A 26,833-nucleotide genomic window follows, 5' to 3' on the forward strand; every position below is an offset into this window, starting at 1 on the left:
TAGTCCAAAGGGGGACTTGACATCTCCATGACACCAGATGCTATATAAAGCGTATGTCTGTATGTCTGTATGGATATGCAGGTGTCTTGATGTCGTGTGATCAAGTAGATATGGATGGGTATGAGGTGAATAAGAAGAGAAGAGTGGTGTGAAGAAGAAAGACAATGAGATCGGAACGTGCTGCTGCTCGTCCAACCCGACGAAGAGGCCGAGCGCCACCATTTATATACGTGAGAGGAGAAGAGTCCTTGTTCTTTCATCCCCCCTCTTCCAACGGCGAACGTCCTGCAGAACCCTGTCTAGGAAGGGTCCGGCCCATGGTGAACCATGCATCGTAGCCCTGACTACGATGCGGACAGTAGCGGATCAAAGGTATTCGACGTAGGCACGAGCGACTTGCTGGTGTGGTCTTTGCCGCTTCTGAGCGAATATGAAAGTGTGTGTGTGGTCTTGGTGGAAGACCCATCGAGATGCCGCCGGTGTCCAATACAAAGACACCAGGGCTCACTCGCGCGTGGAGGCTGAGACCAGCTAGGGTCAAGGGAAGAAACTGCAACATCGAGAGATACGGAAGAAGGAGTGGAGGCGAGGAGGTACAGACAGGGTTCGGGGAGAACAAGGACGAAAGGTGATATGGTACGAAGCGGTATACCAGGTCGGTTACGTACTGACCGCACTTCTCGTGATGATGGATGCTTGTGCAGGTGTGAGGGACGGGTTGACAGATCAAATCTGATTGGATACATAGTTGCCTTGCCTAGTATCGATGCGATCAAAATGCGAATATCCGCGTGGACAGTATCCGATTGCTCTCTCATGATTAATCGCGGAGTTGCTACTAGAGCTACTCCTCATGTTGCTAACCCTCCCGTTTCTCCTACTGTTGCTCCCCTCAACTTCATACCAGAGTGGAGAAGTTGTGATAAAGTGGTGTTATTAGTTGTTTAATGCAGAAAGGAGGAACGTTAGGGCCGGTTGGTCTACCGTTACATTTCCAGGAGAGGAAGTGCAGGATAAAAAGCCACAACGGTATATAGTTCAAATATACCAGCTCGGGAGAGGGAGAGAACGGTGATAATATGAGGGATAGAGGGATGAACAGAGGGAGATGGAGTTGTCAAGCTGACAACCGTTCACAATGTCACTGAATTTTATCCAATTAGCCTTATCCAATTAGCCGTGAAGAGGGATATGGAGGTATAGTCTGTACCCGCACGGACAGCCATAGAATTAAAGCCCGAGAGGCGAACTAGACCAGCAATTGGATCTGAGCAGCTTGGTTGCCGGCAAGAGAGAGACACGGGCTGAGAGAGAGCGAAAGAGAGACAGAGCCCAGAAACGAAGGAATGCTGCGCTTGGTTACAGCGGACCAAAAAGGGAACCGAATAATACAGTGCGCAGCCCAGTCGGGGCATCCCAATGAGGCCAAAACATGGCTTGGGACACAGGCTTGGCTGAGACAATTGCGTCTGTCCATCTATACGTAAAGGTGCGTGCTTCTGACGCCTAGGTGTCGGGCAAGGCAGAACAGATGTCGTCGATGGGGTGGGCCCCCTTGCTGGCGCTCGTATAGTGGCTGCACAGCAGCGTATCTGCATCTGCCGGCCGCTGTCGACGCCGGGCGTGTTGGGCACCTCGAGGCAGCCCTTGCTGCGGTAATGATCCTGAGCCAACCGAGACACTGACCTGGCTGCTCTGCCCGTTCGTCCCATGCCATTGGGAAGGGGTCGACAGGCGGAGGGAGTCGAAAAAAAAGGTACCACCCCCACACCCCATACCTAGGTAGGCACACGCCCCCAGAAAAGCGCAGACTGTGAGGGGCCGTACTTGGAAGCGTGCAGAGTTGTGCAGAGCCCGTCAGGATGGGATGGCAGATCCACTACCCCGGTAACCCATGGCGGCGGATGCGGATGAAATTGGTAGGTGGTGCCACAAGGCGGCCAGCATGCGCGATGCAGCTACGGCGGTGATGGCGCTGCATCTTCATATTGGGCGATGATGGCGATGGCGATGGTGATGATGATTTGAGTTGTCGATGCATGTGAGGTTTGTTATGGAGAGAGATGAAAGTAGAAGCTTCGAGAGGAACTAAGATACAAGTTGCAGGAAATAGTAGCCTGAGGCCACATGCGAGGAACTTTTTTTGCAGCCCGGCAAGTCTTTTCCAGCAATACAGCATGGAGATGGAAGGTGCGGCCGAAAAGGGCAATCCTGTGCAAAATGCGTGCAATTCCGTGCAATTACGGCCGATTCCGCTGATTAACCCATGCAATCTGGGCCTGAGCAGCTGCTTCCTTTTTTTGCCCTGTTTTACCTGTAAACTTTCTTTTGCATCGTGTCTTCCGCTGTCTCTGGCTGATTTTACTCTCCGCAAATAAGATGCCCGCAAGCACTGACTCTGAACCGTCATCTATCACCAAATTAATCCATGCCCTCAGCTGGTATTGCCTCTCTCTAACTACCTCGTACTATATGGATTAGTACCTACTAGGCACACTTAGTACCTGATCTGTCAACTCCCGACTAACATGGGCCTTTTGTTCTTCCCCCAACATCGTCACCACTGACCAACACCCTCAGAATGCCTGCTAGGCTGAGGTGGCCCTAGACTCGTCCGTTTGGGGTGCATTTCGACGCCCCGTCCGTGCCAGGGGGGAGCTCGAGTATGACGATAACACAGAGGAAATTAACAAGCGCCAGTCTGCCAGGTTCCTGCGTTCTCGGCCGCCCTTTGACGGCATCAGGCCCTCGTTCTGATGTGATATGTTACAGACGCCGTGCACGAGACGGCCATATGACAGCATCGACGGGCCCGCCATCGCGCTTATTGCAATCGATCACGATATCCCTGTTCCAAGTTTGCTCATGCAGTCGGACATCCAGAGCTGCGTCCAACCCAACCTCGCACCCACCCTCGACTCGACCTGTCAATCGCGGGTCGACAGGGTCAGGATCTGTCTCCCTATTGGCACGCACGACATTGCACCCTAATTGCCTACCCACGCATATGCTACCTCTTTATCTCTCCGGGGTAGAGCTCCCCGAAGAGGTAGCAGCAACGGGGCCAGAGAAGTAAATATTGAGAGAGCTTACGGCACAGCTAAGCACGAGCTTGGAGAGCTGCCGGCCTATCAGTGGAGTCCGGCGCGTGATATGCTCGGGATGCTGCCGTGCCATTCGTTTCGTACAGCTGTATATAGCACGATCCCCGCCTGCTTCTTTGCAGCCCAATGGCCGTACCCCAACTCCCTATCATATTCCCATCTAATCGCCTTTTCTCCTCGCTCTTGCGCCAACGTCTTGTCTAGCAACACCAGACACATTCTACTATCTACGTGTCATTTTTACAAGGTTCCCGGCTAAAGCGGACTGATCGGCAATCTCGTCAATATGTCCGGATCTGGATCTACGCTCGGAGGACTCATCCAGGTTTCCTCCCCGGCCGATGGTGTCAGAACCATCACCTTCAACCGACCGCAGAAGCGAAATGCTCTGTCCAGTGAGCTCTTGACCGAATTCCTCACTGAGCTGTCTGCAGCTTCCAAAGATGCTGCTGTCAAAGTCATTGTCCTTACGGGCTCTGGCGGGTTCTTTTCGGGTGAGATTGGACATTTGACTTTACTTGGCTGATCCGAGAGGCGCCAATCGAGCGTTCGAGGAGCAAAAGACTGTCCCTCTTTTCACCTGTCTCTTTGTCTTTTGTCTTTGGTCTCTTGTCTCTTGTCTCGTGTCTCTTGTTTTTTGCCCCTCGTTCCTTTTCAAGTGCTTCTTGGGTCCACCGAAGATGAACCCCAGCTGATGATTACCGGGGCCCTGGCCTCTGCATAATAGCCGGCGCCGATCTCCAGGATATCGCCGCGCTCGACGCGGCTGCTGCCCGATCATGCCGATATCTCGAGGATCTTTGTACTGGCATGGCGGCTGTACGAAAGCCCCTTCTGGCAGCTGTTGAAGGACCTGCAGTACGCATGACCCCCTTGCACTTTTTTTCTCCTAGCAGTATTTGAGATATGCTAACATGGGGCTGTCCAAGCTTGGGGGTGGGTTCGAAGTTGCGCTTATGGTGAGTGGTATTGCGTCTGCATTGCACTGAATTTGCACGTGAAAATCCCGAGTACATCATCAACTTCCTATCTCAGCGTTTATGCCGACAACATACGCACCTCCCTTCGACATCGCTTGATAAACATACAGATATGCATAGCCTTACGAATGCCGACTCTGCCAATGGGAGGCACCCGATATGCTGACATATAGATGACCGTAGTGTGATATGATATTTGCATCCAAAAGCCGAACCTACTTTGCCTTGCCCGAAGTTAAACGCGGGTTGATTCCGGGCGCGGGGGGCACTCAACGGCTCACGGCAGCGCTCGGCAAGTTCAAGGTATGTGCTTAACTGCATGCTTCTCAAGATTCCCAATTCATCCAATATCTTGTTGCTTTACTGGTACTTTCGGATTTCATTCTGGTGTGGTTCCTGTTTCATCGCAGGACTCGTGGTACTTTTGCTGCTGCACAAGAGAGGTGTGGTGTGCGAGAACCATTGTTGTCAACATGAAATCGCTTCGTATATGCCGCTCGCTCACATCAAGCCAGGCAATGCGAACAATTCTTTTGGGCAAACCCATCACTGCCGAGGAAGGACTTTCACATGGTCTTGTTTGCGAAGTCTTCGAAGACGGCAAGGTGCTCGAAGAGACTGTCAAGGTGGCCGCTGATCTAGCCGCGAATGCGACCGAAGCTATGCAACTTGCCAAAGAGGCCATCTGTCGTGGTAAGATGCCGTTTGATCCCTTGTTGAACTTTTGTCGTTATCATCATTATGACTACGGCTAACGCAACATTGTGCTTTTTTCTCCATCAATAGCTGATAGTCTTGGGCGTGATGACGAGTTCGAGAGGACTCTCTATTACATCACCATGGGTACGGAGGAAAAGGTGAAGGGGGTGAATGGATTCCTCAAGAAGACTTGACTTGATTGAGATTTGCTCAATATCAACTGAGGGCCTTGCATGATGCATCGACCCAATGAGCAGAGGAGAGTCCCAGCACACATAACGTGCTTTCGGACTATAGCACGCGAAGTCAATCATTTGCCTCGTCAATTCTGAGGCATTTTGCGTGGGTACAATTGTACCTGTGCTTAATGGATGTTTATCTTTCAAGAATGAGAATGAGATCGTAATACTCTGTACCACCCCTAAGCGTTCAGTCTTGATTATCCACTTGAAATGGCCCGTCACAATCGCCCGTTCTCTCACACAACGGCACAGCTGCCCATGCAGGTAACGTCCGGGTTCTAACGATTTCCCAAAATAACCTCATAAACAATTTTATATCGCACCGTTTGTTCCATACGGGAGAGACCTCCCGACCGTTGGCACCTTTTGCCGCAGTGAGGCAAAACGTTCTCTTAGCATCTTGCGGAATGGCCATTCTGCCAAGCACCCCACAGAAGGTGAAACTTTCGTATATCAACAAATAATGATGAAGCTTTTTACACATGAGTGCTGACATGTTTCAGTCTTGTCTTCGTAACCATGGCTATATCCGGGCTAATACCCACGGCAGACGAAGACATCGCAGATTCCCGCCGCGCGAGTCAGAGAGATGATGCTGTTGCATCCCTTGGATCGTGTTCCTGCTTAGGATGAGTCTAGAAACCTGCCTTTAGGATATATGGTTGCTGCTGTCGCATTGCAGTATGGGCCCGAGACACGCATCTGCAGCCCCAACCAACCAGAAAGGCGTGGCAAACAGCGGCATACAAGCACCAGACAGATACTCACGCAGATACCACGATGCCGCATCCTGGCTGCAGATGACACTTGGCACCGCACAAGTGTAAAGTACATAGAGAGCAATGGGTGTGATGATGGGGTGGGGGCGGCATCCCTTCTTACGCAGATTGGCTTGACTGAGATTGTGCCACCATCCATCTCAACTCACGCCCAACACAACACAACACAACACAACACAACACAGACCTAGATTTTGATGGCTCGCTCCAATCTCCATCAGATTCTTTCAATCGGTTGAGCAATAATGAATAGATCGGCGAGGTATGCAGATCACATGACAGTGCGACACCGCATCGTGTCTCAGTCATTTTAAAGCCGCTGCATTAGCCTGCCGCATCTGCATCTCTTCAGGTCGAACATGGCAATTTCCATTCTATATTTACAGTCTCTCTCGTTGCTCAATCTGAGATCAAGAGACACACAGAAACATGGAGCTCCCCGTCCGTGACCTTTTTTTCTCTTTCCTTTTTTTTTTCTTCTGTGCGAGACATCATGCCATGAGCCACATTCCTCCGCCATCTAAGACAGCAGACTTAGACACCATCTCCCGTCCATCACCACCACACATGTCACGGCATCCCCTCTCTTTCACACCCTCTCTCGTGTTTTTTTGTCTCTCTTTGCTCCCCTCCCCTTACCAACCCGATCCACTCTGTCCCGAAGATCCTCGCCACTACATTGGCAGTCCTGCATCGGGCCATTAGGAGTTTTTGTCCCCGGAACAGATCAGCGCGGCAAATGTGCCTCAGACACATCACATTCTCACACCATCATTCGCTGAGACACTTGAAATTACCCACGGGCATTTTTAGGAGACTCGTACTACCCCCCCCCCCCCCCCCCAATGAGCGACACACCCGTCAGGGGGTACTTCCGCCTTTGCATCCCAAAAGCAGTGCTACCAGGAACTTGGGAAAACTTGAGATATCGCGGCCTCTTTTTGGGCCGCCACGAGGCTGAGACGATCCCGCGCACCTGGTATTAGGGATATCACTTATGACGGCAATCGTCTCGTCGTCAGCTCACAATGCAGAGAGCAGTTGCAATGCAGCTACCACAAACGAAGCATCCAGGAATAGTGGATGGCATTATCGTTGAATGAGTACTATGTAGTGGTGATCAATGCAGAAACAACCCTGAATCGGCGACTCAGGGATTACCCACCGTGAATCGATTTGCTGGCTGGACCACTCTTGAGGCAGTGCAAGCGAGATTCTTCTCCTTTTCCTTCTTTTCAATACTCAGGTGAGAGAACAACTAGTAAGGAAATCAGGTGAGATGTTTTCCCTGTGGACGACTGCGGGGATTTTACTGAGACAGCATACAAGGAAACTCGCGATTCGGAGCGCGAGCCGCTTCTTCGGCCGCTTTCTGTTATAATCGCGAGGCTTAGCAGCGCTCTGTGCGGTATGCCTACCAATTCATATTATACACAACTATAGGTTTGGTGTATACATACTAATTTGTATATGCGGCACGTACTGGCATGGATATACACCCGTATTCGCCTCCTTTCACAGGCAGTGTTTTCATGGTAACATATCATCTTCTTTCCAACATATACGGGCTTCTGGATTGGCCGATCGCCCATCCCTTGCCTCCCTCTAGTGACACGTCAAACTCACGCCTACACCTTTCAAGATTTAGACCAAAGAGTTAAAAAATCCGGCTCGACATCCGGCACGGCACAAACTGACGCTAAAGGGGGGCCCCCAAAAGAAAGTCTTGCTTCTAGTTCTTCGCCGGTGCTTCGGGAACCTTTCTTTTGTTACCCGGCGGAGCTTGTGGCTCATCCCTCTGCCCCCTTGGTATTGATATTGAGAAAACAACGCTTAGACCTTTTCTTTAAGTTTGTTTTATCCCTTGACAGGGTCTCTTTTTTTTTTTTTTTTTTTTTTTTTTTTTCCTTGGCGCCGTGTAATCGGACGATTTGACCATTTTCTTCTTTTCTTTTTTTCTTAGTATAATGATCGGGCCGACCAGTTCCCGTAGATGATTCTTTAACGCCGAGAACAGTGGCTTCTTGGTTGTCTCGAATGTATGAAGAAAAAGCATGGTGTATTTCGCTAAAAGCATGGTATAGGTGACCTGTCATGTGGCTAATTAGGGTCTCCATTTGACAGCTCCCCGAGTTTCATTGGGTGTGTTTCGTATGAGTGAGTGACGCACGGGTGCGAGAGAAGAAGGAAAAGAGGTACGTTAACATTGGGGGCGTAAAGGTAGGTTTGCATGATTCCCTTAAGTGGATCGGATTGTGGAGGGGAGGCGGAGATGGGAGTTCCGGGACCAAGGCATTGGGATTAGATGTAATTTGTTTGCAAAACCTTTGAGGGAGGGATTGATATGGATGGGTGGATTGTGCATGTTGTGTTGAGGTGAGTGTATGCATTGGCTGTGAAGTATACGGGATGTGTATGTGTGTCGTGGAGAGGGTGTTGTTGACTTACCCTAGAATCAGGTTGAAATATTGGATTGAGGTATAAGAGGGAGTATAGGATGATATAGATGGGTTTGAATTGGATGTAAACTTGGGGGAGCACGTTGGGAACTATATGCTGTCTGTAGTCTAATGCATTGGATTTAAGAGAGGTTGAATCGACATCTCCAGCTCTATTCTCCTAAGCCCTCTTGATACACATGTTGACAATTTCATCGAGATGCGCATATGTTGTAAACGCAGCCCACTAAGCTCCTTTACCTATGTTCGGTGATGGAAGATCCATCTAATTGAATTTGTTCTCCTCACATGGACGTAATATATACGTTGAATCTCACGCTCACCTGATTGTATCGTATCTAGATCTTTTGCTGACAGGGGGATGCAAAGCTCCAGTTTTCACCCCCACCATTTTCCCTCAACGTCAACTCATCACTCATCACTCTCATCACATGTCAGGCACTCTCATCACCACTTACATACACAAACCTATTCCATCCTCATCCTCAATTCATCTTCGTCTCAGGTAAATAAGTAAATAGATACAAAATGGCATCTCAAAGAAAAGCCCTGCGCGACTGGCTCTACTTCTTCATCATCGGCACCCAACTCTTCGGCATGCTAGGTTCGTAAAAAAAATAACAACACAACAACCCTCCTCTCCCCCAATCACTCACAACTAACAAAAAACATCCCCAAAGCCCTCGATCTCGTCGCATTCTACCCAAAAGCCCTCTACAAACCCCCCTCCTCCCCTTTGCACTTCCTCCTCTCCCTGCGCGCCTGGTACGTCGCGTCCACCGGCGACCCGTTCTTCGCCCAGCAATCCCACCAGCCGTGGTTCGACATCTTTCTCTACATCGAAGGGCTCGTGCAATTGCCCCTCGCGGCGTATCTCGTCTATCAATTGGCTTCTAGTAAGCCCACTTCGGGGCCTGCTGAGCTTGCTGGGTTGGCGTTTGGGTCGGTTACCTTCATGGGCGCTGCGGCGTGTTGCTTTGAGTTGTTGCATATGGGTGAGGATATGGTGAGCGAGGATAAGAAGGGGTCGTTGCTGTATGGGACGTATTTGCCGTTTGCTGTCATTCGTAAGTTTCCTTTCGCATTGCTGTATTCTTGTATTTTGAGTTGTGTGTTCTGAGACTGATGGGTGATGTAGCTGCTGTATTGGCCGTGGATATGTATTTGCGGTTGCTGCCTCGTGTCTGCGAGACTGACGCCAAAGCAAAGACGCAGTGAAGACGGTCTTTCAATGTCCAAGTCATTTACATGCCAGGTATCTTGTCAAGAGAGTAATACAATGTATTAGAAAACCAAATCTTCCGGGAGCTGATTGCACTCCTTTTTCAAATACGCGGTAGCCACCCAAACTCCAGTCACCAGTCATCTCATACAATTACATGATACAAAACAGGTTCCCTTCCCATCACTTAGTCCTTTCTCTTAGAGTATCCCCATCCATTACCCACGCCGTAACCCAGCGGTGTAGCTCCGCCCATGGTCCGTCCCTTGAGCCTCCTGGGCAGAATTACGCCCATGGTGTACATGCCAGCTACCAGAAGACCAGCAATGAACGAGACCAGACTGTAAAAGACGGTGCTTGCATAGATATGTCCGCCCAGACCCTGCCACTCCACCCTGCCCTCCGTCTTGGGTAGCATCGGCGTCGGGAACCATCGCACGGAGAAGCTAAAGGGCAGCGGATCCCCAATCACAAGCTTCTTGGTAAATGACCCAGCCATATGGCTTAGCGGACTAGTACTGTAAGAAACGGCCGAGTCGAGAACGCCGCTGTCATGGTGATGCGTGTGGTGCTTCGGCATGCTGTGCAGCAAAACATTCATGTGCGTGCTGATGTGCATGTGACTGAGCTGCAGAGTGCCGGCCAGGGCGAATATCAGCGGGATGTACTCCTGCTCGGGCAGCTTCTCGCCAATGACCTCGACGTGGGCGGGAGGGCGGGCGGGCAGGCGGCACGAGAGCGGCGCGTCGTTGTGGATGTAGAACTCGAGCAGGTGGAAGAAGGGGTCGGTGATGAGCGGGATGGTGCAGTTGAGCTCGCCCTCGACGCCGTACTGGAACTGCAGAGGCTCGCCGGTTTCGTTGCAGGTCGGGAAGGGAATCCATTGAAGCTGGTGATTGGGCAGTTCGACATGCTCGCCCGTGTCACTAAGGAAGGGGAAGAGCCAGTCAGCTTCTCGCCACATTGAGTTTCAGGCTTTCTTTCTGTCTGTCTGTTAAGAACTTACGAGCTTCGGTTCATGCACTCGACGTGGATTGGCGCGCCATAGTGATATGAAGGCAGTGTCCCAGGAAGATTAGCCGCCGCAAACGACGCCAGGCCGCCGACCAGAGTTGCGACGACAGCGAACAGCATCGTGGACGGAATCTTAAGGAAATTCGTTCGAGGTGGAAGCTATTCGAGATCCGGCCCCTCAGCGCTGGGCCTAGCTAATCAATCACCCCCCTTTTGTATAGCCCGCTTTGTCCTTGGTTTCTTCTTCTTCTGCCTTTCTTTTCAGTCTTCTTTGTCTTCTTCGAGGTTACACGCCGAGCCGCCGTTAAAGTCGGTTGCGATCCATTTGCCGACTGCGCAGATGCGACGGATCGAAAACAGGCGTCGTTCTGTCCTTTGCGATGCTGGAATTCGATGCGTGGCAAGACTAGCTCCAGAAATGTAGCGCGATGGGGTCTAATTTCGGAGAGGTAGAGCTGCGCCACATTGTTGGTTGGTATTGGGGTAAATGTGGCTGCGTGGCATGCCATTTGACAGGTGCCAAGTACTCGGTATGTACACGGTGCAGCTTCATTGACATTTTCATTTACTTCACTTGTGAACAGTTGCATGTGATTTGGTTAATGGAAGTATATATATAGTGATGAATCTAATTTCATCCCATCAGATGATGCTCAGTTTTACCTTTACTTGTTCACAGTCCCCCTCATGGTAATAACCAGCCACTCAATGCTCCATCCCTCGCCCCCATACTTCTTCGCCAGATTCTGCTTCAACAGCTCCTTTACCTCATCCACCGAATGCGCATTTCTCACCTCTTCGCTCCAGAAAGTATTCATAACCCATGGCAGCATCATACTAAAGCAGTCCACAAACTCTGAAGCATCTTCAAATCTGTAGGTACCCCGGCTCTCCTTGACTGACACGTCTGCGAGTCCCAGATCCTCAGCTAGATGCTTTTCGATCCAGGCTGCGTCGTCCCAGTGGCCGGATTTGTGCATTTGCATGGGCATTGGGTCTGGGAACGGCGCGTCGAATGGCAGTGACTCTAATGCTGAGCGCATGTCAGGGATCCAGAAGATGTTGGCATTGGCCTTGGACCAAGTTGAGGCGCCAAAAGTTCCTCCTGGCTTGAGGATTCTCATGCAGTCTGCAGCTTGTAAGCACATAAAGTCCCCATACTATGGATCATTCAACCTGGTCAAGTTACCTTTTACAACTGCATCTGGATCTGGCGTAATGTGAAGTGCCAGACCAAGAGCTACATGGCTAAAGGTGTTGTCTGGAAGCCCTGTATTCTATATGACAAGCCGTCAACCACGATTCTCAGTTAATAAGACACATGACATGCACTTACCATGGCATCGCGCACAGTTGCCTCAACATTCACCCACTTCTCACCCACAACCCTCTTCTTCACCAAATCAACCATAGCAGCCGAGCTGTCAGCACATGTAAACGAGCTCCGCTGCAAAACTTCGTCCGACAGCACAGCCTGCACCTCCTGCGTCACCACGCCTGATCCACACGCATTGTCCAGAAGAACCACTGGCTCCGTGATTTCATTATTGAAACCCATTTGCTTAATGAGAGGCTCGACAATAACCCTCATGATGCCGCGTGAGAACCGAGTAAAGTCTTTCTCAAACGAAGACTGCTCCTTGGCGACGGTGTGGAAGTGGTCTTGCATGGTCTTGGCCATGGTCTCAACGTCGTTTATGGCAGACATTTTTGAGTGACGAAGGATAAATGATGAAGCAATGGATGAAAGTCTTGATGACATTAACAAGATAATTCAGTAAAGTATTGAAATTGCGTCTGGTTATTACCGTATTAAACCTGCTATCGGATCTACAAGCGCCGTCTTTTATGTACATTTGCGCAAGTATCCGATAAGTCCCCGTGCGTCACCAAAAGCGCAAAGTCTCCGCGATGTTTGCGGTTGCACCTCGTACGAGTAATACACACGTTCACATGCATCATTAATCACAGAGCACTAAATCGGAAAGCAACGAGCCTTTTTTATTTGATATGTATCGACTTGTGGAATGAAATTGCAGCATGTGAAGTTCAATTACCCCTCTATGAAAAATCGCGAGCTGAATGAAACCATCTGCCTCCCCGCATTCATTCGTCCAGCTCAGCCAAACTTGCGAATCCAAAGCCAGGGTAAGAAAAAAGTTAAAGTTGATGCAGAATCCTTCTAAATTCCCTTCAAGTCTCAAGTCCTCGTTGCCTCCCTTTTTTTTTCTGTTTTCCATTTTCTTAGTAAAATAATTGAACTCTTCTCTGTTGGTTGGTAAGACTCTGGGTGTCCAGCCTACGGGAGACCTGGCGGACATGATCCAAAGCCTCAAATAGCCCCCTTTTGTGAAAACAAATGCCCAATGAAAAAGATACTGTGCTCTCAGCCGTCTTCTATCATTCTGGGGAAGCTCGTGTAATAAGCTTCCAAGACGGCGTCGCTTCAAAGGTGCTGACGGGGTTTTTAATAACGTGGATGTTTTCGGCCGATTTATGCGGACAGTTTCTGTGGGATCGGAGCCGAAAGTGGGGGCCGGGAAGACGGACAAGTCCGGCGAGGAACGTATCATTTGATGGCATCGACCTGAGATCTGATGCTTTGGTAATCGTATGTATCGTACAGGCATATGATTTATATGCGGGTATATCGTATATCGTCATCGTAAATCGTGTATCAGAGCGTTATGCTTTGATTTCAAGGTAAATAGAAGGAGACAGTCCCCTTAGGACAAAAGAAAGTTGTTTATTGAAAAAGAGTGATATGGCCAGATCCAGCTGGCCCGCCTCAATCCGGCACTCCGGACTGCAACCTCTCACAACTCATCCCCCCTCAAAGAATATGAGAATACAAATTGTAGGTATACAAGAACAAGAAACCAAAAGTAAACAAAAATCGCCGTCCAAACACCCCTCTTATATACCCACAGCCTACGTACGGTACCTGACCTAACCTTGCCTCATCCCCTCCTCATCTTCTCTCCACAATCAAATCAGGCACCACCAAACAAAAAGGGCACGCAAACCAACAACTCCATCAACAAGACACATGCAAAGAGAAAAAAGGTACCTGCAGCTTTTTCCCCTCCAGGGCCGACTCAAACCATGCCACGTATAACCGCCCTCCACGGCCCTTGATCCCAAAACGGGCTTACGCTCTAGCCCATGCGCAGAAGCAAAGTGCCCCATTAGGCTTCCTCCCCTTGCTGCACGTCCGAACCGAAATCCCAAAAAGAAAAGAAAAAAATGACGAAACCTAAAAAAACAAACAAGTCGATAAACCTGAACAAGAAAAGGGAAACTAGACCAGCCGCAGAAAAAAAAAAAAGTGAGGCGGTCTGCAGTCTTCCCCCTCTCTGTATGTACGTGTACTACAAGCCCCATCCTATCAACTCCCGCCGATCCCATGAGCCACTCGCCTCACCGGAAAACGACAACATTTGCGGTCCCGGGGATGCACAACGACGCAGCAAAAGCTTCCACTTTTTTGCTTGCATCCCAGTACATCATTTGTTCCCTTCCCGCACTTTCCGAAAGGTCCAATTGCGCGCTTATGCCGATTCTCTTCTTCCTACTGGTCGTATTTTCTTTCTAGTTGGTCGTATTTCGGCCCCCCTGGCGTTATGCGGTTGGATAAAAATCACCCTTGGGCAGGAATCCCATTTGGCCAAACGAAAAACGAGGCGAGTGCCATTATCCGACCATCCAAATAAATCCAATCAAACGTCATCATCATAAACCATAAAAAGAAAACATAATCATTTCTACACTGATCAAATCAGGAACAAATGGGAAAAAAGAACATCGAAAAAATAAAAATTGTTCAAAAACCCGCGCTCTCCAGTGTTCTTTTGGCCCTTCGCATAATACTACCTAGTACATAACCTACCTAACTAGTTCGCATTTCTACTTTATCCACGCTTCTGCATATATATGCCCCTTGTGTGCTTGTGTGTGTGTGTGTTGTTCGTGTTGTTCTTCTCTTATACAAATAATCGGAATCTTTAGTTTAGACTGAACCCTTGCCCATTTGGCGCCCCATCACAAACCATAATTGCATGTGTCCTTTTTTTCTGTCGTTTCTTTCTTCTCCTCTCTCGTTTTCGTTTCCCTCCCTTTTGTGTTTGCTCTTCCTGCCCTTTGGACACGACTTTGAACCAAGCAAAAATTAAGAGGCAGAAAACAGAAAAGAAGAAAAAGTGACAAAGTGATTACCATCTTCCTTCCACACTTCCCTTCCTCCGACGTAGCTACCATGAAAAAAAAAATCAAGAGAAATAGGAATTAGAAAATAGAGTCCACCCGGATCCGCTCACATCTCACATCTCACATAAACCTCATGCTCGCCGCTGGCACCACCCGCTCCACTAGCCCGGCCACCTCTCTCCGCAGCATCCTCAGCGCTCGTCGTACGTCTGCCAGGTCTGCGCCGCCGTTGTTGTGGCCCTGGCCCGGTCCTGGCAAGGCAGCCTCGCAACGTTGCAAAAGGTCGTTGATAGAAGGGCCAAGCGAGCCTCCCTTACCTGCGCCGCCACGTCGCCGTACTTCAGCCACCCAATCGCCGATCACGTAGACGATGATCTCGATGATGCGGTTGCGCACCATGCCGCTAAAGCCATAGTCCTGCGTATCAAATACGCTCTCTAGCACGCGGACAATCATATCATGGGACACGCCCAGAGACAGGAATAGCTGCACCGGCCACGTAGGATCGGCGCCAATCGTCGTGTCTTGCTGGAAAGCGACAGCATACCGACACAGCTGCGGAAGAAGCGTCTGGATCGGGAACACGAAGCTGTCGAGCGACGTGTGGTGAGCAATATTTTGAATCTTGCTCGTCACAGCTTCGTACGGCAAGGGGGGCATCTGCATGCCCGACTCTATCGCCTCGTGTCTTGCCATGACTTCGTCGTGAGTCTGCTGGATCAAGTTATCCCACGTCGACGAAATGGTCGTGGGGTTGCGGTAGTTGGCCGTGTGGTAGATCAGCAGGCACAGATCGTAGTATCCTGCCTGATCGGCATAATCGTTGAAGAGCTGCACAAAAGTGCTCGTTAGCATCCGGAAACGGAGAAAATGACAACTGAATAATGAAAAGTGACAGGTTGCAAAAAATGGACAAAAAAAAGTCCGCGCATTCTGGGAAATGTTCATCGGGGTTTCTTACCTCTGACAGGCTAATGATCCTACCATTGAGAGCCTTTTCAATCTCAACCTTTCGATCCGCATCAATTCTGTCGTCTGCCATCAAGCGACCCAACAGGTCGTCCTGGATGTTGGCCACCTCAAGCAGGTCCGTCACCTCGTGGTTCAGTCTCTGCTGTTGTTGTCGGCTGATACCGACCGTCGCCACGTTGGCATTGGCCTTTGCCAAGCTGAGAAGCCTCAGCCTATCCTTGATGCCGAGTGCAAAGTCGGAGCCGGCCAGCTCAGCTTGCACTTCGGCCGCGTCGAAGAAGCGGCTTCGATTGGTGTAGAAGCGGCACAGGAGGTCGGCATGCTCCACGTTGGTGCCCGCCAGCCGCTGCAGGAAAGTGATAACGTGCGGCGAGTCGATGCCCAGTATCCGCTCCGTCCATCCCTGCTCAATGTACCACTCGTACAGATCAAAGTGGAACACTTCGTCATCCGACCCGTTGACCACCTCGTAAGCCTCGTTTCTCTTCGTTGCGATGAGCGTTGGTCGCCCGTCAACCATAAGCGGCTCGAGGCTTGAGGCAGCGTCCAGATGTCGAAGTATCTCGTGTATCAGGTCGTAGACTTTCCTCCTCTCGCCAAAGGCGCTGATGCGAGGATCGCCCGCGGGCTTGCCATCATTGATCCACATCAAGGCAGTGTTACCTCTGTCTTGCTCCCGGGCGACGTAGAGACAGAGCTGGATTGCGCCGGCGTAATACTTCATATCAATGTACTGCCCAATAGCAGTTTGCAAGTTGTTATACGTCAGGCTGCGCGCTACTTTCTGGAAGAGGGTCAAGCTCTCGTTGAGGAGGATTCTGGACTGATTGGTGTTGGGGGGCTGCTCAGAGGCTCTCTTGAGCGACTCTTGAGCCTTGAAGATGACAACATCATCTGGGCTGCAGAAGCTGCCGCACCTCCGCCTTAGCGCGTCCGCGACTGTCTCGACATTAGAGCCACTCTCAATGTTGCGGTTAACGATAGCCTTGACAAGTAGCTTGGCGAGATCCTTGCCGTCCGCCTGTGAAAAGAGCTTCTCATATGTCAAATCCTTGAGCTGCTGCCGAGAAGGATCATCCAGTCTAGCATAGATGTCTGACACACGCTCGTCAAACAGCATGAGAACAAAAGATATGCCCTCTGAGATGCTCTCCATTAGCCTTTGCAGAGCATGCAGCGCCTGGTGCTCTGCCTGCAGTGCCACCTCTTCCTGTCGGCTGGAAACTCTCTGCAAGTCGGAAGGGCCAGACATCCCCTGAATGAGGCCTTTGTTAGACTCGATGAATTTCCTTAGGCGTTCCAGGTTCTCTTGGATGGCGATGAGCTTGGGCGGAGGGATCGTCGAGGACACGGAAATCGTTCCATTAGGAGCAACGCTCGATTTGATGACGGTAGCTTTCCAAAGCTTCCTAATCAATCTCGACAAGTACAGCGCCAATGCATCGTGCCGGGATGATAGCTTGACTGAATCTGTTGTGAGCGATGACGAATCTGTTTCCACAATGGTGGGCTGACCACCAAAGTCGACGAACAGGGCTCTGGCCCGATCCTCTGTTACCTGGTCAATTGCCTTGACGGAGCCTGGTCTGGAGTCGCCTCCATGGCCACAGGCCACAGCCAACGCTGTCGAAACCGTCTCCACACGGCCATAGAGGAAAATAAGGCGGCGGCACATGAGATCCAGCGCCTCATCTCCTGGGGCATCTCGAATAGCGGCCGCAAAAGTATCCACGAGCCTCCGCCGTCGGATGACGTGAATGCCAGTGTTGGTAAGAACAGCAAACTCGCTAGGTGCCTCGTCGAATTGAACAGCCAGTTCATTGCCAAATCCTACTGGCTGATTGGCAGCCGCAAAGGGCCTCGTGATTAAGCCGACAGCCTCGGCTCGGCTGCCAATATCGATCCAACTCGCTTGCTCAAAGTATCTCAGGGGTGTCGTGGGTGAAGTTCGCTTTATTCTTCCAGTCTCGGGACCAGCCACAAACAGGGAATCGGAATTTGGGTCGTCTTTGTTGCTTACAAAGTCCAAGAAGAATCCAGGTGGGAAGCGGGCACCTTGCCTGCTGGAGATCAACATTGTTGAATCGAGGTCCACCACGGCCTCTCCTGAAGGTTGGCCGTTCAACCCAAACTGAGTTGTTGATCGTCGAGCAAGTGCTGAAGGAGGGAATTTGATAAACTGAACCTGCATGCTCTGGGGAGCCAGGTTTGATTGAGATCCGTACAGATAGGAAGATGCATTAGTTGCGCTGAAGAAGAGACGACAGCCGGTGTCAGTTAGCGCCATGAGGTGCAGTTTCGAGGCCTCTTGCTTGGAGATGGGACTGATGGAAACAAGGTTGGTTCGATCGGTCAAGAGCTTGGACTGTGTAATCATGTGCGCAATATCTCGGAGGCAGTGGAGCTTTGTCTTCTCAATCACCTTATTCAGCCGTTCGGGAGACTCCATATGATAGGTTCGAATAGTTGACGTGCTTGACAGAGTGTAAACCAGCTTCCTCGTATCGTCAATGACAATGTCGACCAGATGCTCGGGATCCCGTTGAGACCAAAAGCCAGTCTGCATGCTGACAACAGAGGACCAGCCAGGGTTCGAATGGTTGATCTTACCACACCGATTCGAAAACCACTTTTCCTCTGATTGGTAGTAAAGCTCGTTGATGTCGACATCACTGCATCCGCCATAGAAGATTCGACCATCCGCAGAGCCGCTAATTACACGGATGTCGTTGCCGCGAGTGGGCAGGACCATCTTGGTCTGATACAGCGTAACCGTCTTTGTCCCGGCAGAGGTGTCTGTCGCAGACACGCCGAGCAGGATGATCTCTGAGGAGGTCGCCACGACCAGGATATGTGTGATTGTGCCGACAAAGATGCCTGGCTTCGGGGGAACGAGGGCTACAGCGTGGATTGTGTGTGGCTGGTCCTCAAAGCCAATAAGCTCGGGGTCGGAGTGGGTGTAGTCCCAAAGGAAGAGCGAGTTGTCAATCACCACCCAGGCGTGGTTGATCTCAGCAAATAGACCCATGAGGGTTTGGAGCTGGCCAGAGTTGTAATGATCGAAGACCTGATTCGGGATCGGGTACATGTTGGTCTTCTGGAAGGGAGCCCAGGCGGAATCGGAGCCTGGCAGCTCATAGTCGGATGATGCGCCCTCTGAACGCGTTTGCTAGTCAGCCTCGTCTCTCGTGTGATCTAGTGAGCACGCCAAACTTACGTCTACAGTAGGAATCCAGGTCGGGAAAGCTCTCGTCTAGTTGCAAGAAGGCGTTGATGGCCTTTGCGGCCTTGAGGACGGGCGGGACGTTTTCGACGCGTGGGGGCGGCAATGGAGTCAGCGAAGCCAGCCCTCCCCCCTCTGTGTTTGCCGTCGCCGTCACCGCCGTCGTGCTCGTCGAGACCGTGCCCTGGGCGGCTGTTGTGGTGGCGGTAGACGTCTGAGCATTCTGGCCCTCGGATGGGAACAGCGTGCGGCGGACGGGATCGTGAGTGTTGTTCTGGTAGCGCGCGACAATGGCTGGCGTGTTGACAAAAGCGCCCGGCACGGGGCGCAGCGGCGTCACTGGAGGAAACGACATGTCGGGCAGCTGATGGGATTCGTGATCGTGCCGTGGCAGAAACTGCTTCACCTTCACCTTGCCCTTGACCTTGACCACAGCAACGCGCCGGTCAGACCATCAAGGACGAGCTGCACGTGCCGTTGGGAGAGGCGCAATCCGAAGCTGCGCGTCCAAATCCGAAGCTCGTCGCCGCGATCGCTAATTGGGTGGCGGCGTGAGATGCGGGAGGAAAGGATGGCGATGGGCGGCCGAAGCAAAAAGATTGATCAACTTCTTTGATTATTTTGTAGCACTGGGAGGTTGGTACAGCTCTGCATTTTTCGTCCCTGGGCGAGGAAATGCGCTAGGCCGCATCAGGGCTTGTCTTGGCGCTGTGACCGAACGCTTTGGATGCCTTACATAATGCAGCATCCAGCATTCGCGGGCATGTAAACAATCACGAGCGTACACTCTGATTCGAGCCTTTTCTATATTGACGTCTTCCTCTTTATTCTTATATGCATGCGGTCCTTGTCGGAATATTTAATCTCACCATAAATACTCATATCAACCAATGTGAGGCCACCGATTGATAGCCGTGATACGCTTCATCCCCCCCTGCATGCCCATTAAATACACCCAACGCAGAGCGATTCACTCTCCGCTCATTGGCTCAGTCTTTCATCTTGTGACATCTGCCAGGCATTCCATAGATACTCACTTTGACATCATGTCGAATTCAGTCCTCATATAGGCCAAGTAAAGTTAGTTTATAAGTATCACTTTGACTCCGGTCTCCTTCACATGTTCAAGCTTCACACGCTTCATAAATACAAAGGGTTAACCATAGGGTCCCATTGCTAATATGATTACTCAGTACCTAAGGCAGTATCCCGTTTTTTTAGCCTCATAAATTCATATCTTACATGGTGTAGCCGAGAACCCATGGTACAAAATGCATTGGACGATGTTTCATCCAATCGATAGTCGCCTTCACCATTAGTCTCACAGTTGCTCCCACGCCATAAGCCTGTTGTATCCTTTTCCGCTTCTTTTCGGTACCGTTTCAACATATAGAGATTTTAAGCCGGTTACTGCTTCTTTGCCTCGCGGGCCTGCTTACGAAGAGCGCGGCGGCGAATGTCAATATGCATCTTCTTGTTGTACCAGATCGTGAGGGGACTGTTGACACCAGCTACATTCTCAATCACCCACAGCATGAATGCATGGCTCCACCATGGAGTGTAGGTGTTGGGCGCGGTCTGGTAGCCGCCAAGTCCAATTTTGGACAGTGTAGACTTGACGAAGCCACGAGGGTTGGGGACGAGCAAGCTGGTGCGGCGAACCTTGCTCATGGCGGTGGTGACAAGGTGGCTGAGGACCAGGTAGACATCGACGTTGTAATCAGCAAGCTCAGACGACAGAGCATTGCTCCACTGCTGGAGGAAAGCCTTGCTGCCGGAGTAGGTGGCCAGGTAAGGTGTGGGAGTCCAACCACCGAAAGAGCCCATGGTCAGGATCAGGCCACGTTTGCGCTTCTGAAGAATGGGGGCAACGACCTGTGTAGTCTTCAAGGTTCCAAGGCAATTGATGGTGACAATGTTCTGCAATTCCTCCTTGGGCGTCTCCAGGAAGGACACGGGCATGCTGTGGCTTTGGCCGACGTTGTTGATCAGGATACCAACATCCAGATCCTGCACAAGCTCTCGTAGTCTCTCGTAGTCCGCATCGTTGTCCTGGGCAAAGTCCATTGCCAGCGTCTTGACCTGCAGACCCTTACCGGTGTACTTCTGTTCAAGGTCCTTGGCTAGGGTATCGAGCTTCGACTGGGTTCGGGAAACGAGCACGAGATTGAAGCCTTTGGCAGCGAGCTGCGTGGCATATTCCTTGCCTAGGCCATCGGAGGCACCGGTGATGACAGCCCAGGTGCCAGGCTTGCCATATTTACGGAGCTGTTGTGTGATGTCAGCAACAGAAGAAAAAACAATTCAACCTGCAGACGCGAGGAGGGGCTCTCTTACATTGGTGCCAGGGAGTAGAAACGAGCTGAGGACCAGCTGAAGGTAGCTGAAGAACTTGGATCCCAGGTAAAGGGCACCAATTCCAGCCAAAGCCCACTGTACAGGCTGAGGCACATTCTCTAGGAAGCTCGTAATCGACTCCATGATGGCAGCGTTCTGCGTTGAAAGATGAAGATGGGCCGAGGGAGAAGATTTTGGTGGGAGCTTGACTTAGTGATCTACAGGCTGTTGGGAATAGCCACTTGGCCAATCATTGAAAGTTACGGGAGGTCCAGGTTAGCCATTCGCGGCCTAGCCAAAGGTAAAAGACATGTCTCGAATGCCCAACAACGCTGCGGTATTACACAATAATTGACATATGAGATTGGTGATATCTTGATTTTTGCAGATTTATAGGGGTCTGATAAATTATATATGAGTATTTTTACGGATATCTAAAATGCGCGACCTGTGATGAATCTGTTACTGTAGCTTGGGTACCAGACTTGTACTGAGTCGGCAGCCACGGGGATGTCCCGGTACCTGACACTAGAAGACCAACTCCCGTCCCTTTAGCTCAACGCTGCTCTACCCTTTCAAACCTCCAAGTTCCCAGCTCAGTCAACTCCAATTGCACCAAACACCTCAGCCATGGATTTCATGAAGTCAATTCTGCCGCCAAACAAGGGCATTCTGCCCTACTACATGCTCATCGTACGTATCGAGCCCCGATAAGCATCTTGAACCCCGCCCAACCGCTAACAAATCCATCTGCCCACCAGCTCTCCGTCGTGTCAATCGGCAACTCTCTCCAGGCCTACACGACTCTGCACTTCTCACGGCGCGTCTACAACGGCCGCTTCATCCGAAACCCCAAGCTGCCGCCTACATCCGCCACATTCAACCCCGAGGACTCGGCCAACAAGCTGGTCCACGCCCAGAACGACCCCAAGGCCGAGGACCAGCTGACGCCCCTCGCCGGTCGGCTGTTTGGAACGTGGACGCTCATTACTTGCATTGTGCGGTGCTACGCGGCGTACCACTTGAACATTGGCCCCGTGTACAACATTGCCATCTGGACGTATGTCGTGGCGCTGGGCCACTTTGCCAGCGAGTTATTTGTGTTTAAGAGCATGACTTTTGGCCTTCCCCAGGTGTTTCCCTTTACGCTGGCTACGGCGGCACTCATCTGGATGCCCATGGTCAGAAGCCACTACGTCGAATTCGAGTAGAGTATGCCGTGTGCTACTATATAAACAGTGGTGAAAATGTAGGAATAGTATCTAGAACATTTGAGAATCCAAAACTTTTATAATTATCTATTTAGAAACAGAGCTGCTTAGCTCAGTTTATTCCTGTACAGCTGCCCATCGCATGCTCGGAGACGAGTCGTTGCCTGCTCTGGAGTAATATCTCGCTGTGGCTCCGCCATGAGCTCGAATCCGACGAGGAACTTCTTGACCGTCGCAGACCGCAGCAGTGGAGGGTAAAAGTGCATATGGAAGTAGGCATTCTCAATTTCCTCGGGTGTTCCATCCAACGGAGCCTGGTGGATGCCCGAGCTGTACGGGAAGTGGGTTTCAAACAGATTATCATATCTCCGGGTGACCTCCTGGATGGCCTCTGCAAGCTGCAGCCGCTCATCAGCTGTGAAATCGACGAGGGCGCGGATATGGCGCTTGGGAAGGACGAGGACTTCGAATGGCCAGACAGCCCACCACGGGCATACAACGACAAAGGAGGCGTTTTGCCACAACACACGCTCCCCCTTTTCCAGCTCCAGCTTGACATAGTCTGCCAGGAGATGCCTTCCGTGCTTCTGGCGGTATTTGGTCATTTGTGTCAGCTCCTTGCCAGGCTCTTCGGGCATAGTAGACGTCGTCCAGGCCTGGCAGTGAGGATGCGGGTTGGAGCAACCCATAACGGCGCCTTTGTTCTCAAAGATTTGCATGTAGCGGTAGTTGTCTTTGGGAATAGGGGCTTCTTCCTTGGAAATGGAAAGTTGAAGCTTTGCTGCCACTTCTGAAAGCGGATTTGACGGGGATAGATGATTGGCGTAGAGCCGGGTCCAGTGGTCAACCGTTGGGAGGATGTCTTGGGCCGGCATATCAGCAAGAGTGGTGTTATGCTTTGGTGAGAATGTCAGGACATAGCACACTCCCTTGACTCCCTGAGCGCGCAGCAGAAGCGACTCCAAGTCTGTAGTGTTTGATTAGCACTGGCCTATGCTCATTCAATACGGCGAACATACCATCTGACGACTGGGAGACCTCATAGTCGGGCTGCTGCTCTTTGACAGCGCTGTAATCATTCACAAAAGCAAATGTCTTGTCATAGCTGGGGTTCTTGTCACCAGCAGCGCGAGGGTTTCCAGGGCAGAGGTAGCACTATGTGAGTTGTTAGATGGGTACATGTAGACATGTGATGTGATAGCTGCAGCTTCTTAAGCCCGCATCATGGTTGAACACTCACCTTGGGGTCATACTCCGGCAGAGTCGTTTGGACCGCACTCTCTTGCTGGCCCCTAGAAAGTGTAGTAAATCAGCATAAAAGGGCATTTCATCAATCTTGACCTTCACTTACTGCCACGGTCGCTTTGTCCGGTGAGGAGAGACGAGCAGCCAACTGTCTGTTAGTGGGTTGTACCTCCGGTGGGAGATGTCGTCAAGAATGGTGTCGGGCATGACGGCGACGGTTATTACTGGTGTTCTAACAAGAAACGATCCGACGGGAAGAATGTGCGAGTAAAGATCCGGGAGAATATATTATACGAAAGGGAAGGGATAGGCTGTGTCCGTGGACTGGACTGTATATTGAATCTCGGAGAATAAAGCTGAAGCTAGGCCGGAGGATCTTGAGGTGAGGGTCCCATCAAGGACCAAAATTCGGGCTAATACGTCAATTAGCTGTTCGGGAGGCTTTTAGGAGCGCCGGATTCTGGCGAGCGGGTCGAGAGTATAAGCGCGCCAACAGAAGGGCCAAGCATTAATCGTGTAGCATTCCATCCAATTGCTGGGCGATCCACGGCTCAAAAGGAACTACTGGGTACTCGTACTATCTGCCATGTGTTGCATTATGGCCTTACACAGGGGATTATTATGACGCATCATGGCAGGCTGGAGGTAGGCTAGGGTGCGTCATTTAGCACTGCATCATCACATGGATCAAAAAGGCTTTCACATGCTTGGATTTATTGGCTGAGCATTTTCAGATATCTACTTGGTACCTATCTGTGTTATAGACCACCTAGAAATACAACGCAGCGTACGAAATAGACTGTGCATGCATGGTGCTACAGTGATACGGCAAGCTGCAAACTTTGAGGTGGGGCACTGAAGCAGCAGCAGTTGGTTCAAGTACTACCAATGTGGTGCAGGATTGAATTGAGCTGGAAAGAATTATAACAGCCCGACATCTAGAGAACAGGTACTTCGTACGAATAATTGCAAAATGAATAACAGAAACTTGGTAGATGCTGATACAGAACAACAAGTATCCTCTACAACTCTCCAATGACCAAGATGCAATGAGCAGACTCGACAACTTTAAACAGCTAAGGCGATTACACATCAATGGCAACATCACGTGATGGCATCCCTCGTCTGCATATGGCCTAGCGCCGCTCTGCTGCCTCAGAGGCTCCAGCGAATTCCATGGCTGAGCGCATTGCTGGCTCCACCGGATCGCGACATCCCAACATCATCTGGCCGCGGTTGCTGGGCGGGATTTGACCTCGTTTCCATCGACCACCATCGCAGCTCTGCGAAATCCATCAAACAAAGCGCCGCAACTACGTCTCCCGCGCGCGCGCTTTTCATAGACACTCTTTTTATCTCGCTACCGCATCTGCAGCCCCCTTGCCGGCTGCCGCTGTTTTTCCGGCCTGCTCCACCAATCCCAGGGTGCGAAGCTTCGCGCCAAACCGCTGACGTGCTGCGACGCACTGCAAGATGGGCGTTATTCGCAAGAAGACGGCGACGAGGGGAGGGGAAGGTGGTGTGAAATACGTATGCGACGTTTGTTCGTGCGACATAACGTCTACAGTGAGTGAAGCCGCACCCAATTGGCATCGTCAATCCTCATCCCATGGCTCCAGCTGCTGACATAACAAAAGGTTCGTATCAGATGCGCCGACCCTGCATGTTCGGATTTCGACCTTTGCGTGCCTTGCTTCGGCAAGGGAGAATCTCGCAATGCCCACGATCCCGCCACACACTCGTTCCGCGTAATCGAGCAGAATTCGTTTCCCATATTTGACCGTGAATGGGGAGCTGACGAGGAACTGTTGCTGCTCGAGGGCGCAGAGATATACGGACTCGGCTCATGGGCGGATATCGCCGACCACATTGGCGGGTTCCGCGAAAAGGATGAAGTGCGCGATCACTACCTTAAGACGTTCGTTGATCCACCCACCTTTCCGCTGCCCAAAAGATGCAGCCCCCATGACTGCGAGCTTGCCAACGAAATTCCACGAGAAGAGTTTCAGTCTCGCAAGAAGAGGCGAATCGAAGAGCGAAGAGAGGCGTCTAAGAATGCGCCAGCCCTTCAGCCAAAGACAAAGCCAACGGCCAGTGTCCCCAGTTGTCACGAGATTCAGGGTTACATGCCTGGTCGTCTCGAGTTTGAGACAGAGTATGCCAACGAGGCTGAAGAGGCGGTGCAGCTCATGCAGTTCGACCCCGGTGATGGATTAAATCCGAGAACGGGTGAGCTTGAGCCCGAGATGGAGCTCAAGCTGACTGTAATGGAAATCTACAACTGCCGTCTCACACAGCGAGTGGAACGCAAAAAGGTGATTTTTGAGCACAATCTACTCGACTACCGGGAAAACACCAAAAATGAAAAGAGAAAGACCAAGGAAGAAAAAGACCTGCTGCAGAGGGCGAAGCCCTTTGGTCGCATTATGAACCACAAAGATTTCGAAGATTTTACTCAGGGCTTGCAAGATGAGCTGAATCTCAGACAGGCCATCGCTCAACTCCAAGAATGGCGCAGTCTGCGGATAGGGGACCTCCGAAGCGGCGAAAAGTATGAAAATGAAAAGGCCAGCCGGATACAGAAATCCATACCTATGGGGTCTATGGATAGGGAGCGGTTGGCATCCAGCCAGCGCTCAAAAGCCCAACCTCCCCCAGAGCCTCCAAGCGGTGCAGCACTTCTCATCGCCCCTGAGCTGCCAATACGCTCAGCACTAACCAATGGAGACACGAATATGGAGGACGTCAAGCCGTTGACCAACGGCCACACTAATGGGGTTAACGGCGTCAACGGCATCAATGGGGTCAATGGCCATAGCCCAAGCAAGCAGAAATATGTTCCACAGCCCATTTCAGGCGTGCAACCCTTGCAGCTGACGCAAGAGAACGCCCCCGACTTGCATCTCCTCACACCAGAGGAGGCGAAGCTGTGCGAGGTGGTTCGGCTACAACCTAAGCCATACCTGATGATCAAGGAGCAAATCCTCAAGGAAGCCATCAAGGGCAATGGAACGCTCAAGAAGAAGCAAGCCAAGGAGATTTGCCGACTAGATTCACAAAAGGGAGCTAGACTATTTGACTTTTTCAGCAACGCAGGGTGGGTTGGTAAGGCATGAGAGCATTGGGAATATCCGGGGCGT

At 51.0% G+C, this 26,833-nt stretch overlaps 9 protein-coding genes across 9 annotated transcripts; 4 read left to right on the forward strand and 5 right to left on the reverse strand.

The window, feature by feature from the left end:
• Positions 1 to 3,390: 3,390 nt before the first annotated feature.
• On the forward strand, positions 3,391 to 4,977 carry T069G_08029 (enoyl-CoA hydratase/isomerase domain-containing protein; the record flags this gene model as incomplete). Its single annotated transcript, XM_056175239.1, has 6 exons — positions 3,391 to 3,598; positions 3,832 to 3,962; positions 4,034 to 4,063; positions 4,268 to 4,387; positions 4,600 to 4,777; positions 4,871 to 4,977. The coding sequence occupies 6 exons, from the start codon at positions 3,391 to 3,393 to the stop codon at positions 4,975 to 4,977; spliced, it is 774 nt and encodes a 257-aa protein (XP_056026188.1).
• A 3,814-nt stretch (positions 4,978 to 8,791) lies between these two features.
• T069G_08030 (uncharacterized protein) lies at positions 8,792 to 9,481 on the forward strand (the record flags this gene model as incomplete). Its single annotated transcript, XM_056175240.1, has 3 exons — positions 8,792 to 8,867; positions 8,944 to 9,330; positions 9,402 to 9,481. 3 exons carry the CDS (start codon positions 8,792 to 8,794, stop codon positions 9,479 to 9,481), a joined length of 543 nt encoding a protein of 180 aa, XP_056026189.1.
• A 191-nt stretch (positions 9,482 to 9,672) lies between these two features.
• T069G_08031 (uncharacterized protein) lies at positions 9,673 to 10,619 on the reverse strand (the record flags this gene model as incomplete). The annotated part of the gene is made up of 2 exons (XM_056175241.1): positions 9,673 to 10,411; positions 10,492 to 10,619. The coding sequence occupies 2 exons, from the start codon at positions 10,617 to 10,619 to the stop codon at positions 9,673 to 9,675; spliced, it is 867 nt and encodes a 288-aa protein (XP_056026190.1).
• A 545-nt stretch (positions 10,620 to 11,164) lies between these two features.
• T069G_08032 (methyltransferase domain-containing protein) lies at positions 11,165 to 12,207 on the reverse strand (the record flags this gene model as incomplete). Its single annotated transcript, XM_056175242.1, has 3 exons — positions 11,165 to 11,628; positions 11,689 to 11,776; positions 11,836 to 12,207. The coding sequence occupies 3 exons, from the start codon at positions 12,205 to 12,207 to the stop codon at positions 11,165 to 11,167; spliced, it is 924 nt and encodes a 307-aa protein (XP_056026191.1).
• A 2,618-nt stretch (positions 12,208 to 14,825) lies between these two features.
• Positions 14,826 to 19,255, reverse strand: T069G_08033 (uncharacterized protein; the record flags this gene model as incomplete). Its single annotated transcript, XM_056175243.1, has 3 exons — positions 14,826 to 15,536; positions 15,667 to 18,833; positions 18,895 to 19,255. The coding sequence occupies 3 exons, from the start codon at positions 19,253 to 19,255 to the stop codon at positions 14,826 to 14,828; spliced, it is 4,239 nt and encodes a 1,412-aa protein (XP_056026192.1).
• A 1,052-nt stretch (positions 19,256 to 20,307) lies between these two features.
• T069G_08034 (short chain dehydrogenase domain-containing protein) lies at positions 20,308 to 21,381 on the reverse strand (the record flags this gene model as incomplete). The annotated part of the gene is made up of 2 exons (XM_056175244.1): positions 20,308 to 21,168; positions 21,238 to 21,381. The coding sequence occupies 2 exons, from the start codon at positions 21,379 to 21,381 to the stop codon at positions 20,308 to 20,310; spliced, it is 1,005 nt and encodes a 334-aa protein (XP_056026193.1).
• A 486-nt stretch (positions 21,382 to 21,867) lies between these two features.
• On the forward strand, positions 21,868 to 22,448 carry T069G_08035 (erg28 like protein domain-containing protein; the record flags this gene model as incomplete). The annotated part of the gene is made up of 2 exons (XM_056175245.1): positions 21,868 to 21,930; positions 21,999 to 22,448. The coding sequence occupies 2 exons, from the start codon at positions 21,868 to 21,870 to the stop codon at positions 22,446 to 22,448; spliced, it is 513 nt and encodes a 170-aa protein (XP_056026194.1).
• Positions 22,449 to 22,555: 107 nt separating this feature from the next.
• On the reverse strand, positions 22,556 to 23,900 carry T069G_08036 (uncharacterized protein; the record flags this gene model as incomplete). Its single annotated transcript, XM_056175246.1, has 4 exons — positions 22,556 to 23,415; positions 23,468 to 23,603; positions 23,689 to 23,740; positions 23,800 to 23,900. The coding sequence occupies 4 exons, from the start codon at positions 23,898 to 23,900 to the stop codon at positions 22,556 to 22,558; spliced, it is 1,149 nt and encodes a 382-aa protein (XP_056026195.1).
• A 1,266-nt stretch (positions 23,901 to 25,166) lies between these two features.
• T069G_08037 (myb-like DNA-binding domain-containing protein) lies at positions 25,167 to 26,809 on the forward strand (the record flags this gene model as incomplete). The annotated part of the gene is made up of 2 exons (XM_056175247.1): positions 25,167 to 25,259; positions 25,331 to 26,809. The coding sequence occupies 2 exons, from the start codon at positions 25,167 to 25,169 to the stop codon at positions 26,807 to 26,809; spliced, it is 1,572 nt and encodes a 523-aa protein (XP_056026196.1).
• Positions 26,810 to 26,833: the final 24 nt, after the last annotated feature.

This window comes from Trichoderma breve, chromosome 5 (assembly GCF_028502605.1).
Source record: "Trichoderma breve strain T069 chromosome 5, whole genome shotgun sequence".
NCBI classification, from domain to species: Eukaryota; Fungi; Ascomycota; class Sordariomycetes; order Hypocreales; family Hypocreaceae; genus Trichoderma; species Trichoderma breve.